Here is a 15,114-nt window from a genome sequence, read left to right as displayed (position 1 = left end):
TTGCATAATCCCATACTGTGTCTTTCACAGGTTCTTACCCTCGTCTGTCTCTGAGCTTTAAGCTGAAGAGAAACATCGGATATTTCATCCTGCAAACCTACATGCCCTCCACCCTGATCACCATCCTGTCCTGGGTCTCCTTCTGGATCAATTATGATGCCTCGGCTGCTAGAGTCGCCTTGGGTCAGTGATGTTTTAATTCTTTACAAATTGGAAATCGTGTCTTGTGGTATGGAATTTGGTCACTCTTTATGGCCATGATGTCTTTATTTGGTCAGGGGGTTTGGTACGACTTATAGACTAAAATATTACAAAACTTTTAGGTGTATTGCAATTAGATATTTTACAGCCATTGTTTTTACTGCTGAGTACAGCATGTTGTTGTAGGTATGATTTGCCACCATATTAGTGAAGAACGATCCTCGTCTACTTGTCTGCAGGTATAACCACGGTGCTGACCATGACCACCATCAATACCCACCTTAGGGAGACTCTACCCAAGATCCCCTATGTCAAGGCCATTGACATTTACCTGATGGGTTGCTTTGTCTTCGTTTTTCTGGCATTGTTGGAGTACGCCTTCGTCAACTACATCTTTTTTGGGCGAGGTCCGCACCTGCAGAAGAAGGTGGCGGAGAAAGCTGCCAAGACCAACAACGAGAATAAAAGCAGACTGGAGAGCAACAAAGTGCAGGTGGGACAGAGCCTTTGTGAACACTTTGAAAATTTCGGCAGCTATTATAGCCTAAGTCTTACAGACTGTCCTAACAGCATGCCAGCGTTATGTATCGCGTCGCGCATAATCACACACTGGCTGTCCACACTGCATCCTTTAAATATATAATTCTTTTCTCTGTGAATTTCAGTTCCCCTTTCAAACATTATAACATCTGGTACTTTGTATTTCGGAGCTGTTGACTCAAATCACAACTCATTGGCTCGTCAATAAATGGCCCTTGGTGAGCCAAAAAAAGTTTTTCTCCGGTGTTGTTGACAGCAACAAGTCAAAGTCAAAGCACAACCTTTCAATCATGGATGAGGATACTATTTATGCATCGTTATGTCCCCTCTGTACAACAAGCTAACGAGCTCTGTTGAGGGAGAAAACTGAGTGTTAGTGACGTGTAGAGCCCCCTACTTCCTCTTTCTCTGCCCGTCTATGCAAGCGTCAGAGAGGAAAATGGAAACGGGGCTTTGGGGTTAAAACGGTGTGACTCGCTCGCTGCGTCCTTCGCGGCGTCGCTCACTGCGTCGCTCGCTGCGTCGCTCGCTGCGGCATCGCTCGCTGCGGCGTCGCTCGCAGGCAGTTACGAGACTCCAATAGGAAGCAAAAGCTTCAGGCTGATTTTGTCGAGTCGCGTGCTGACAGGACAGACTGGTAGTTTAGACAAAAGACAGAAACACATGTATTCCAGTTTCAGACAATAACAAGTCATTACATTTTAGTCATTGCTTTTAGTCAAAGTGTTTTCTCTCTTCTAACTTATTCAATCAGTCAATCACAGGTATCAAAACGCTGGCAGGTTGTATCGGCTGCTTTTCTCATCTTATAAATGCATAAAAAACCTTAAAACACAGGAAAAACAATATAACGGCAGCACACACACGCTCCTCCCCTCTCCTGCTTTTAGGTTGACGGACAGATTGGATGCACAGTGGGAGAAATATCATGTATTTTTAATGTCCAACAGCCCACCACTAACATTTTTGTCCCATCTGGTCTCGTTAACGAAAACAAAACAGACCTGTCGTCATCAAAGATCTATTTTTAGCTCGTCAACATCTCATCTTCTTCACGGAAAGATGGTGTTTTACTTACATTTGTCGTCATGTTAAAGTAACACTGTTTGTAAAGTGTTCATGTATGTTTGGTTTATAAGATTTCAGAGCTAATATACGGTGAACAATTCTATCCTATCCTTCGTTCTGCATCTTATCCCATCTCGCCCTGTCCCATTTTTCAAGCCCGACGCAGTTTTGTTACATGGCTGTTTCATAATGAGTCTGGATTTCCCCGAGATTTCTGCCTCTTAAAAGGATGTTTTTTTCTTGCCACTGTAACTTTGCTAAAAGTTAATGCTGAGCTCATGATGGCTTAATGTTGGGTCTTTATATAACAAAGAGTAAGGTCTTTTGTGAAGTGTCTCGAGATAACATTTGTTATGAATTGCCGCTTTACAAATACAGATTGATTGATTGAGAGTGAGGCTGCTACGCAGGGAGCAGGCCTGAGCGGTTGGGGGTTCGGTGCCTTGCTCAAGGGCAACTCAGCAGTACTCAGGAAGTGACCTGGCACCTGCAGCTACCAGACCAACTTCCACATTATGGTCTGCACTGGGACTTAAACCAGAGTGCCCTCCGCTTCCCAACCCCAGTCCCTACAGACTGAGCTACTGCCGCCCCAAAAATGTCCTCTACGTTAATGATTATTCCAAAATTTTAAATTACAACCCATCCCTTATCCTCCCTAATGGTTATTGACAGAGTGTCAAGATACTTGGAGATTTAACCTATACAAATATTTACTGTTGGGCTATCACCATATACATTTTAACACCTATAAATGTCCTATACACCTATAAAGTCCTGCAAAAGTTTGGACTCCAAACCAGAACAAGCTCTTCTTTTTGCCTGTGATTGAAAGTTGTATGTGCTGGAAACCAACACACTCTTTAAAATGATGTTGAGTGGACTTTGTGGAATAATCCTACTCTACAGATGATATAAAATAGTGAAGAAGAAGGTGCTAAAACATGGCTTATACACCCACAAGATTACTATGAAACAGAAGGGATGTCTGTCTGGCAATACATCTGCATGTAGTAGTCCTCTCCCTGGCTCTCGGGTTGCTAAGCCTAAGAATAAATCATTTCCCTGGGAGATGGGAGGAGTGATAGCCAGAGCCCAGAGGCCTGTGATTTGCAATGCTACCGGCTGGCCTGAGCTACAATCCGGGCAGAGCGCCTAATCAACCCCTGGGCTTAGTAGGACGCAGCAAAGAAAAGCTGTGAATAGTAAAGTTAGCAACAAACCTCCCCAACAATGATGTATAACTTTAGAGAAGATTTACGCCACTGCTGCAGGAGGCTGGATCTGTGTCAGATGACCTAGATAACCTCTCATTAACACACAGCAGGGTAAGGGCTGACAGTAATTCAAGAGGTAAGGGGCCACAGGGAAAGCTAACGACTTGGCATCAAACGCTGATTATGATTTTTCTGTAAAAGATGTGAAGGCATGGCCATTTAGAGGACCAAAATATTCTGTTTCCCCAAGGATATCGCCCATGCCCCAACTGAAACATATCCACATAACCCTGCTGCTCAACCAACTTTGAAAAACATCACTGTTCACTTTTATTTATTTCAATTAATGCAGCCTTCATACAACCAGGTAAACCTTGTTGGGATAAAAAATCTAATTCCAAAGGCATTTCATTTTATTCTAGAGGAGTCTTAATCTGACTTTTAGGATGTTGCGGGATTTCTTACTTGACTAAGAAAACACATTATGCTTCTTTCAAAGCTTAGTAAGGGAAAGTGTTTGAAGAAGATGTGCTGATGTTTTACCTAAATGGTTTGTGGGTCTTCATTACCCGGTTGTTGGTACACAAGCTTTAACTTTTAAAGAAACTTAAAAAAACAATTGAATAATGTCTGATAACCTCCTTCCACAGGTTGATGCTCATGGTAACATCCTACTGACCAACCTAACCAGTGACATGAGCGGAGCAGAAATGATGGGCGCTCTCAACGACCCCCGGGCCACCATGTTCTCCTACGACAGCGCCAGCATACAGTATCGCAAGCCCATGACCAGTCGAGACCTGTACGGACGACCGGCCATCGACCGGCCGATGGGCCACAAGAAGGGCCGGTTGCGAAGGAGGGCCTCGCAGCTAAAAGTCAAGATCCCGGACCTCACGGATGTCAACGCCATAGACAAGTGGTCCCGTGTCGTCTTTCCTATCGCTTTCACCTTCTTCAACCTCGTCTACTGGCTTTACTACGTCCACTAGAGAGGGGAAAGAAAGCCTGTGTGGCAGCACTGCTGCTCATTGTGGGTTTTAAAGCTACCTAGGTCTTGTACAGGGATGACTATAGAGGAGCATTCACTCCATTTGTATAAATCCGGTTTTGGAATGAGTAGAACTGGATATCTTTTCAATGTAAATACAATTGAATATATATAATATATATATAATACATACAGAGGTATAATTTATTAAAAATCACTTTTGCTGTACTTATCCACACAGAATAGATATAGATAAAATATTATAAGGATTTTAAGACACAGTAAAGGTTCACAGCTATGTCCAAACTTGCCAAACAGACTTTGGTGACTCCAACATAACCGGCAATGATCTTTGATATGGTCTGTTTCTTTATCTTTACCTTCTGTTATCTCACTTTTTGCATGTGAATGAAACACACATTTTATTTGCTTATAGGTAATACAAAAAAAAAAAGAAAATGAAGCCCAGTACAGAACAAGAAGATAACTAATAACAATAAAACATTTTTTTTACAAGATCTTGAGATTAGAGCTCATTCAGCCAATAAGCAAAAGCCGTACGGTTCAGTTCCATCGTAATGAAGAAGTCCTTCTTTGCTTTAAGCGTCGGTATGTATCATTGTGCTGAAATCCTTTTGCACTGTTATACAAACTCAGTTTTCTTTCTTTTCCTTCAAAAAGAAAAGAGAAGCTTTGCATGGCTCCCTGGGCCCCTCTGTATTATATTCATTATACGGTATGCTTTTAAACAGTCATTGCATTTAAGGTCAGAACAGGGCCAGTGTTAATCGGAACTCCACTCAAGTAGTCAAATTTGTACCTGCGGTATCTCACAACATCTGTGACAATGTACACTGTTAATTAAAAAATGATTTTAAATAAATCAGGTAAAGAATGACCAATGATGTCACCACATGTTCAGACTCACATCCACAAATTTAAGCCCTGATAAAACACGCTGCTGGGGTTGAAACTCCAGGTGTAACAGGCTACTATAATGAACAGTTTTGTCCAGAACTTAAAATTATTCTTCCCCTTGCACAGAGCTTTAGCTCACCTTTATTTGTTATATAGCCAGGGGCGTGTCCAGGCTTGTCTGTCTAGGGGGGCCCAACTGGGGCACAGACTTATGTAGGGGTGGACTTAATGACTAACGCCACTAATCTAATCTACTTTTATGTAACCCGAGAGTCGTAACATATTGGCCTACTTCTTTACGGACTTAAAAACAAAAATGTTCAACGTCACGATTTAAACTAATCAAAATCCTGATTTCAAACTCCTGCACTTTGTCTAACTTGCAAATAAATTGATTGGCAATGTTTCAGTACTGAAAAATATTGCTTGTTAGTTCATTACAATACAGTGTTATGCACCTGTCTTATAAAACTGATATGCAGCGTCTTTATTTACAATTTATAGAGCATAAAATATGCTACATGTAAATGTCAAGAAAAAAACTTGCAGCATGTTCCAAAAAAAGCAATAATCATAGTGTTAACAAACGAGGCAAATAGCCAATCATAGTTTAGTATTTTTGTGGTGGCACCTAGGGTGGCCAATCAGATTTCAAGGGAGTGGGGGAGGGGGGCAATGCCACCCCTGGCTCCCCCTTCTAGACACGTCCCTGGGCACAGCTAAAGAATTAGAACAAGGATTTTGTCACTCTTCCTTTTCCGTGGATTTCTTTGGTAATCAGGGGCTGAGGGCCAGTTGTAGAACCTAAGTTGAAATTTAGAGTTCAAACTAGTCTCAAGGATGCAAAAAAACCAGCAACATTGATATGCATAGCACAACCAGTCCTCTGTCAAAAGGAATTTTGAGATTACGTGGATTCCTGGGTAAAACATTTGAGTTGTTAGATGGTGACCACAACAACACTCTGTTAGTCTATTCTACATTATCACACAAATTCCCACATATTGAATGCCTAGAACAGTTAACCTGATGTTTCTTGCAGACAGAGCCCAATTGTTGCATGATTACTTGGGGTATAGAAGTAGAGATAATAACTTTTGTCAGAAAAGTCGGAACATTAATTGTGCAAAACCAGATGAGTTAAACTTTTGAAACTTGTCCTTTAAAGGTCATGTATTATGCAAAATACACTTCACAATGTTTTTCAAACACTAATATGTGTCTCTAGTCTGTCTACAAACCCCCCAATTATGAGAAAAGTCCATCCTCTCCATCTTTTGCCTGCTCCACTGTTCATAAAATGTGTGCTCAAACAGGCCGTTTGGAGATTTTCCCTTCTGACATCACAAAGGGCAGTAACCCCTCCCCCAGGTGGGTGACACTCCCACAGCTAGGTGTTTGTTCTGCCCTCTGAGTCTGCCTTCTCACTGTAAACAATAGTGCATAGAGCGAGAAAGTGTGAGCCACCCAAGCCCTTCCAGAGAGGGGGCGTGGTCAGACACAGCTCATTTACATTTAAAGGTACAGAAACAGCCTGTTCTGAGCAGGGCTGAAATAGAGGGGTTTATAGACATGATCAAATACAGGATCAAAGTGGATTTAGAACAAGAAACTTCTCAGACATGTTTTGGGGAGCTCTGAGACTTATTTTAACTAGTTTAAAAGGAGGATAATATGTGACCTTTAAAACCTGTCTTCACAAATGTCCCCGTTTTATTTGAAATAATTTATCTGCCAGGAAGTGTCACCAAAACTACAAGACAGGGAAAATAAAAAGACACAACAGAAACTACAGATTTCTCAAAGATTCCCCCCTTTTGGACAAACTATACAGTATAATAATAACAACTTGATGGATAAAGTGAACTGCTTGTCTTATCAGGGCTTAAAAACTAAACAGGAAAACAATAGGCTTCTACAGGACATAGAAAAGTAGCATTGTCCTCTCTCCTCATGGCTGAATATTGTGCCTTTACCAAGATTCTCAATATTTTCACAGGGTTAAACTTAACTTCTATCTAGCGAGTAGAATTGAACAACAGGTCATCTTGTACTTTTTTTAGGATTAAGGAGAACCAGAGACAGACGTGGACTCTTAAAGATCTTTTCTGAGGCTCTACAGTACAGTACCATTATCTAAGCGTAGATTGTAGTAAGACATTCCAGCATTATGATGACAATCTTTCGAAAATTCAATGCTGAAAAATAATCTCCTGCAAGGTCTCCGTGATGTAAGTGATGCTGTTTCTGGAGCAGAGAGCGGAAGCAGCGGACAAAACAACAAAAACAAGTCGGCTTTCACAACAAAGGACCCGGAGCAGATGGACACATGAATTCTGTGGACGGGTGAGCTAATGGAAGCCCTGAAAACCCAGTTTGCCCAGCGGCTGTAAAGGGGGGGAGGACGTGTGCTGGACTCGTATTGTGTAAAATTACTGTACAATTTTTTCTCTCATGCTCTATATGTGCTCTCAAGTGGAATGGGGTGTGGGTGTGTTTGCATGTGTGTGTCTTTCTGCTTGCTTACAGGCCAACATAAGACACTGTGCAGGACTGGTTGTATGAATGTGTGTGAGAGAGTGTGAGTGTGTGTGATAGAGAGAGAGAGAGAGAGAGAGAGAGAGAGAGTGTGTGTGTGTGTGGGAGAGAGAGAGAGAGAGGGAGAGAGAGAGAAAGAGAGTGTGTGTGTGTGTGTGTGTGTGTGTGTGTGTGGGAGAGAGAGAGGGAGCGAGAGAGAGTGTGTGTATGGGAGAGAGAGAGTGTGTGTGTGTGGGAGAGAGAGAGAGAGAGTGTGTGTGGGAGCCTATGGATGTGTGTGAAAGGGAGGAAACACAAAATATAAATTCTTTGTGTCAACTTATAGAGACGTCAAAGAATTTAGAGTTTAAATAAAATTGCTGACAGCTCTACCGACAACACTAACGAGTCTCTCTTTGCTGATTTATCAGTGGAAAATGTGTTTGTAAGTTGTTGTTTTATGAAACATAAAAACTGATAAACACGCTGAGAATTGGGTCGAGTTGCAGGCCGGGTGATACAGATAACATATAGAGATAGGATCAAATATGGGATTTGTTAGAACAGGCTAAATTTAGATTTGAATCAGTCTGATAGTGTTAATGGTATCTGCTATTAAGGGGACTTTAATCATTTATAAATCATTAAAAAGGCCTAATTAAGGTTGTTTCAGTGCAAGATATGGCCAAGGAGCTGCCAATTCTATAAGTCTGTCTAAAGCCAAACATTAAAACGTATTGATGAATTCAATTAATGCAAATACTTGCATTTGTTGACAGTATTGGGTCAACATTTACTCCACTGCATAGTAAGGTTTTTAACATTTACTCCACTGCATGTTAAGGTTTGTCTCAACTCGGCTAGGCCCTGACTCCAAATGTCTCACTACGCCATTTGCACGGTGATAGGATGGCTAATCCTCTGTAGTGTGAGGATTTCAACAATGTGTGTTAACAGCAAACAATATTACTACCTACCTCTGATAAAATTCAGACCCATTTCAAAACTGAAGTTGAGGATACATCCTAGAGTTATTTTTCACTGCACAGGGGAGAGGGCTGTTTCTGTCTAACGGTACAGCTCCACTGGTTCTGACGACGGACATCGTCTCGACGCTTTTCTATTCATTTTCTATGGAGAGTCGTGCAATGCATTATGGGATCTTTGCGGCGCATTTGGACTATAGGTTAGACAACATGTTCTAAGGGATTGACTGAGCCCAGGGACCACAGATGCAGCTTCATAAACTTTATTCACACTGCCCTTTCAAGGCTTGATATTTAGGTCCCTGTGATGTTTCGCCTTTAATGTGAATGTTGCAGAAGTGTAATGGGGGACAAGTGATCCCTCCTTTGTGCCGCCTTTGAAGGTAGAAATTGGGGATCGGCAGAGCAAAAAAATCCACTGACTGAATATGGTGCATTTCCTTTAAGCAATAAGGTTTATTAGGTCTCATGTATGAGGGAAGAAAGATGCACCAAGCTTTCAAAAAACTTGACCAACAACAGCTTTGATTCAGGCCGGCACTGACTCATCATGTTTCATTTCCCGCTGAACACTGCAGACCTGAAGGGCCATTGTCTTTGCAGAGACTGAAGGTCAGCAGAGAAACTGTGCCGGCTGGAAGAGAAGCCATTAGTCCAGTTAGCATGTGTGCAGCTGACAGCAGCAGTGCTCATTCTCATGATTAATGTGAAGCTCTGGAGTGAAGACTGATGCCATTAGCACATTAAGCTCCACCGTGTCTGTCGGCAGTTGTGCTTGTTCTCATTATTAATCATACAGCCGGCTGTCTAATCGACAGGAAGGCTTCAGCCCGGACACAGACGTCACACCTGGACTCACCCAGAGTGCACTGTGACCTTTCTGATTCTTAAACTCTTAAATTCACTTATTTTGCACCTCTATCTATTTTTATGGCTGCCTTTGCCTCCAAGACCTCCAAAAGTGGCTGTATGCTGAGCAACGCCTCTCCGCCCTCACCTATGGACATCAGACCCCCACTGCAATGGGCGCTGATGTCATGTGGTGAAGCCATGGTATTCACGTACCGCCCCTTCTTCTAGGAGAAAACATCAAAGATCCCTCAGGTGGGTTCAGTCGACATCAGCACAGATCGTTATGTCGGTTTGAAACAGATAACTACAGGTATGGAAAGTTCAGTGACTCGTGTGTTAGTTTTTGTTACTTTTCCCCCCGTCACCGCTCCTCCTCTAGAGCTGTCAATCATGGTGTTCTAATCCTTTTTACAGCATCAAATAACTAAATTAAACTAAACTTCTCAGAAAAATGAACACATGGACTTCAAACACCATGAAAAGAACAAAACATGTTTGAGAAGAAAATTATTTGACCTGTATTTTGATTTAACAGTTTGACGCTTGTCCCATCTGTTAACATGGAGAGTCTAGTGTGAATTAGTTGAGCCATCTTTGTAGTTTGTAGTACGATTCTGATTTCTCAAAGAGTCCCTGGGGTTAATGTATATTGTTTATTTAAGGAAACATGCAATGACATTAACATCAACCTTTGTCGGTGGGTATTAACAATCACCATCCTGGAGCCTGAGAGCTTTTATTTTGAATATAAGAAGCTCACAAAGCTACAGGGGTCACGGCTTTATGGCACCAGGTGAGACGGCGTGAGACGAGAGGGGTCCAGGTTGGATGTGTGAAACTAGCAGGGAAAGGGTGCAGGTGGCCTAGTAGTTAAGTCACACCCAATGTACGGAGGCTTTAGTCCTCCAAGAGAGCAGCCAGGGCTCGAGACCGGCCTGTTGCTACTTTCCTGCATGTCACTACCCACCTACTCTATCCACTGTCCTGTCTAATAAAGGAACCCCCCACCCCCCTCGAAAAAAGGTTATATTCAGGAAAATTTGTTTTGGGAAGGGGTGATGATTTTTAAAGGATGCAACCGGTGAGCAACCGTCATGTGTTTTTGCCACTCATTCATTGATACACTGAAAACATCTGATTACAAGAAGCTTTAATATAATTAAACTGTCATCATAGCGTCGGACTCTGTTGCTTCGTACATCATGTCCTGCACCCTGAGCCCCCCCGACACACACACACTTCCATATGACAGGTATGGTCTCCAGCTGTGTGAACAGGAAAGTCAGGGGCCGTCAAGTAATTACAACAGAATCTAAAAGCAAATACTCTTTATTTTTTGACATACTCATGATACAAGACCACATCACAAAAACATAAAAGTGTTCAGTCGCTCGAGTTAAACTCAAGTTTAAGGACAGAGCTTCATCAACACTCCTGCAAACAGTCATTTTAAATCTGCCATGTGAACCACAGGAGAGCGTGTCTCTAACTTTCTGTTTTTTTACTTTTTGTGATTGACGACTTTAAATGGGATCAGTGGTCCATAAATCTGTCCATCATTTCAGCTGCAGCACCGCCTGAAAGACACATCAACATTTCATTATCAGCATCTCCTCTGACTGGTCAAGTTAAAGGAAAAACAGGGGGACTAACTTTGACTAATTTAATCCTAATTATTTAACAGATTGTTTAAAGTCTAAAGGCCTGTGTCATTATTCCTGTACTGAATCACTCAGATTACATTTCAAATACATCATTTATAATACATTTTAAGGATTCTTTTCAATTTTAAGACATTTTTTCCCAATACACATTTCCCTTTCAGTTCAGACTTTTTTTAAACCCATAATTTACTTAATGTCAAAAATAAAGTCACTTAAAATTCTAAACTCTGCCAATGGTGATCTCCTGTTTCTGAATGTTTGCACAATAATGATGAGATTTATGAAAATACTCTGTGAGTTGACTGTATGTGACACATGTTATGTTGAGCATGTTCTATTGATTTATTGAATTAGGACAGTGCACATTTATCAACACATCTGCAAACAGCATCCATGTAAACCTGTCAGAATTAGCACAAGAGGTCCTAAAGCTGGTACTTATAAAAAAACATGAAACTAATGTAGAACTACAGGACGCCTCAAAGCTCAGTCTACAGAACATCACACAAAATGGACACATAATGAAAAACAGTCCCACATACTGTACATGTCCTGAAGTTCTGCCCCCAAGTGGCAGAAAAAAAGACTTGTTTCAGATTTAAAGGGACATGATAGAGTTTTTCTAGAGTTTTCTTTTAGTCAATAAATCAAAGTAAAGCTCAAAGCAGACGACATGTTTGTCTCTCTCTGTAGAGAGATGTCTGTGTACGTAAATGTGACGTTTGATTTCTTTAAAGCAGGAACACAGACGGAATGAAAATGACTGAAATGCATCCTGACAGTCAGGATGTTTGACTTGAAGCTAACAGGATCACACGTTCTGAATGGCTTCATCAGACTCCTCACACTGGAACAATGACACCACCTAGTGTCTGTTCTCCATCAGTGATGAAGATAAAGATGGCAGAGCTTCATCTACTTTAGTTTTTAGCTTCTCTGCCACCTTATCAATAATTTCATTATCATTTCCACCATGTTACCATTTATTATAGACCCTTATCACATATTAAATAATTAAGGAATTTGAGTTTTATCTATTGACCCTGAGGAAGGCCACAAGCCAAAATATGACAGTCTAATAAACTGCATTTTTTTTATTTAACCAGGAGATCTCCAAGAGGGCAACTAGAGTGAATTTTGCCCCGTGTAGGATCATCAAAGTTTGTCTTGAGTTAAACATTGAAATGTAAGGAGTGTTGCATTACTCGTTATTTCTGTCTGTGCTTCATATCCCACATTAACATTAAACGCAGCCTCACCTTATTAGCAGCCTCTAGTGAACTGATGAGAGTGTTCAACTCGTCTCTGTTCATCTCCATGGTGACGGAGCGCAGGCCGGTGCTCTCTCTCACATCCAGACTGAGGCTGAGCAGAGGAGTGTGCAGAGACGAGATCTTATCGCTGGACAGAGCTAACTGCGGAGGGACATAAAGAGGGGTGGAGGTAACACAACGAGTTCACTTAGACACAGCGGGAACACACAGTACACACAGGACTGACTCACTCTGACACCGAGATGTCTTCCTCAGGCTGCAGTCACAGTGTCGCCAATAATGATCCAAAAACTTTGCCAACCAAATGCTGAAGGCAGATTTTTGACCAATAGATGACAAGATCATTTAAAGCATGTTTCCATCAATGAACATGTAAGAGAAATCAAACAAAACTAAATTCAGTCAGGAGCACACTGACTCGGCATGAATGCTAAATGGAGATTCAGTTTCGCTAGATGTGGAAGGCTCTGATCAAAGGACGCTCCCGGGGTTAGCTGAGCAGCATGCCACAGGTTTCCAGTGAGTGCAGTGCTAAACCCCACCACAAGGGGGAACCAAAGGCTTGACTCAGAAAGGAGGCCGCTGAGGGTGGTGGAGGAAAAGCTTTGCCAGCAGATGAAGAGTGTACAGCACTGATGTAGCAGAGATCAGTGAGACGGAGGTGGTGTTTAAATGGACCGCCTTGATGTGAGAATGAGCTGTGATTGGTGCGTGTGATTGAACTTTGAAATAGATTTATCCAATCCAGTAATGACGTCTACCTCAGAAACACTTCGGAGCAAACAGTGAAAAACTAAAACTTCACGTCACCTTAAGCTGCCAGTCAAAGTCCTTCAGAGTAGCAGAGGAGATGGAGTTGGTTCTGTCCAGCAGCGCACGCCGGATCTCCTCCCGTCGGGCTCTCAGCACACTGAGAACGGCGTCTGCGTGGCTGCTGCTGCTCATACCTGAGAGCCCGCCCATCACCTGTACACAGAGCGAGAAGAGAGACACTCACTGCAGCTGACCTTCACAGCACAGATGAATTTAGAAGTAAGTCATTCCTTCCCATGGACAAAGGTTTTTCAAAATGTCTCTCCCTTTTGGTATCATGACAACCCTAGCACAGACTGATCCGTGATGTATGAAGTTATTGTAGAGATGCACGTGTCAACAACCAGATGTGTTGTCGATGTCTCACCTCTTCATCCGAGCTGTTGTTCCCCACAGCCACTCGAAAGAAGGCCGTGAGGGAGTTGAGGAGGTCCAGCCACTCCTCCAGGCTCCAGGTGGCGCCGTAGTCTTTCCGGCATGGAGGCTCCCGACCACAGAGTCCATCCACCACCCTGTGACACAGCTACACAGAGGACGATATTTTGAGGAATTGAGAATTGGTAGGAATTGTTTTTTTAAGATATATCGATATATTTTCAAGTAAGACAATATTCCTTATATCGATATAGTTTGTTGTGTTAAAATAAAGTTCTAGGTTTCATCCATAGAGCCACCAGTTTCCTATTTCTCCTCTCACTGGCTACTGCGGTCAAGTGAGCCGTCTTTTGCAAAACCCCGGTCAGGCCAGCCGCCGCTTGAAAAAATGATGCGTGTCTAGACCGGGGCTCTACGGTACAGAGAAAAAGAATGAATGCGGCCATGTATTTCAGCAAAAGATACCATCAATAATAACGGCTGACAGAATAAAAACACAATGTAAGGACAAGAAACTTTCACTGGATTATTGTTCCGCATGTCCCTGGCTGTGGCCCTGAGAATTTTCAGCAGATTTTATTGTATAGTTTTTGAGATAATTAAAGGTAAAGTCTACTCAAATTGCAATAAGACGCTTTGATATTTTAGTCATATTTTATTATTTTTTTTAATTTTTATTTTTTTAAATCTGTGACAGGTGACAAGAAACTTTCAATGGATTCTTATTCCGCATGTCCCTGGCTGTGGCCCTGAGGATTTCCAGCAGATTTTATTGTATAGTTTTTGAGATAATTAAAGGTAAATTCGGCTCAAATTGCATAGAGACACTTTGATATTTTTGTCATATTTGATATTTTATTTTGAAAAATCTGTGATAGGTGACAAGAAATGATTGGTCCTCATGTCCCTCACTTTGGTCCCGACAAGTTTCAGCAGATTTTACTGCGTAGTTTTTGAGATAATTAAATTCCTTCAGATGTTGAAGAAGGAGAGTGTCCTAAACAATTTATCTTTGTTTCATTTCTCATTAAAGACATACCTGAAAGGTATTTTAAACATCATAATAAATAAAAGAAAAATACAACAAGAGGCTCTCGTTCGGACATTTTCTGTCTTCAATATCAGCTGTAACTCAGAACCACAGGCGCATTAGACTGAATGGCACCAGTTAACACGGTCACTATTTAAACCAGAACACCTGTAGCCTAGTCTACGTACAGTAGCGTGGCTGAATTTTAAAACACATTTCGAAAAATAAGATTTGATACCCCCACGCGGTCAGTAAAACAATGGCAAAACAAAGGACGGTAAAAAAAATAAATACCATTTGATAAAAAGGGTAAACTTTTGAATGAATGGCTGTCCGTATGGGAACTATCCGTTAAATCTTTAATAGTTTAAGTTAATCATTTTTATATTCGACAAACTGTCACCACATAGTTTTAAAACAACTAAATGACTCGTATTGTTTCAAAATGTTACCCTCTGTACTTACTGCAAGACAATCTGCTGCAGCTAACCTGCTCAACGAATCCACCATGTTTTCTTTTTTTACTTCCGCCTGATGATCAGCTGACGTCGGTCACGTGGTGGACTAAGCTGCGTTCATATGATCTGGAAAAATAGTCTTCATCGTATCAAATGACTTCTCACCGTGAACCGGTTTACGATACTGCGCGGACATAATACCCGTTACTT

At 41.7% G+C, this 15,114-nt stretch overlaps 2 protein-coding genes across 2 annotated transcripts in view; one reads left to right on the top strand and one right to left on the bottom strand.

The window, feature by feature from the left end:
- The window catches only part of gabrb1 (gamma-aminobutyric acid type A receptor subunit beta1), a 51,068-nt gene extending 43,215 nt beyond the window's left edge, over positions 1-7,853 (top strand). Inside the window, exons 7-9 of the mRNA XM_020641259.3 lie at positions 31-183; positions 441-694; positions 3,677-7,853. Coding sequence (XP_020496915.1) covers positions 31-183; positions 441-694; positions 3,677-4,018 — 749 coding nt within the window. The 3' untranslated portion in view covers positions 4,019-7,853. The remainder of the gene's footprint in view (positions 1-30; positions 184-440; positions 695-3,676) is intronic.
- Positions 7,854-10,603: 2,750 nt separating this feature from the next.
- commd8 (COMM domain containing 8) lies at positions 10,604-15,051 on the bottom strand. The gene is made up of 5 exons (XM_020641252.3): positions 14,912-15,051; positions 13,409-13,564; positions 13,039-13,194; positions 12,214-12,369; positions 10,604-10,867 (listed from the first exon to the last, which is right to left on the bottom strand). The coding sequence occupies exons 1-5, from the start codon at positions 14,954-14,956 to the stop codon at positions 10,847-10,849; spliced, it is 534 nt and encodes a 177-aa protein (XP_020496908.1). The 5' UTR covers positions 14,957-15,051; the 3' UTR covers positions 10,604-10,846.
- Between the last annotated feature and the right edge of the window lie 63 nt (positions 15,052-15,114).

Source organism: Labrus bergylta, chromosome 18 (assembly GCF_963930695.1).
Source record: "Labrus bergylta chromosome 18, fLabBer1.1, whole genome shotgun sequence".
Classification (NCBI taxonomy): Eukaryota; Metazoa; Chordata; class Actinopteri; order Labriformes; family Labridae; genus Labrus; species Labrus bergylta.
Note: the sequence above shows the minus strand (reverse complement) of the source record. Positions and strands in the feature narration are given on the sequence as shown.

Excerpts from the sequence above, each read along its gene's own strand:
- commd8 (XM_020641252.3), bottom strand. The coding sequence starts at position 14,956 with ATGGTGGATTCGTTGAGCAGGTTAGCTGCAGCAGATTGTCTTGCA. Across the intron at positions 13,565-14,911 it reads CTGCAGCAGATTGTCTTGCA|CTGTGTCACAGGGTGGTGGA; the intron begins GTAAGTACAGAG and ends TCCTCTGTGTAG. Across the intron at positions 10,868-12,213 it reads CACTAGAGGCTGCTAATAAG|GCGGTGCTGCAGCTGAAATG; the intron begins GTGAGGCTGCGT and ends TGTGTCTTTCAG.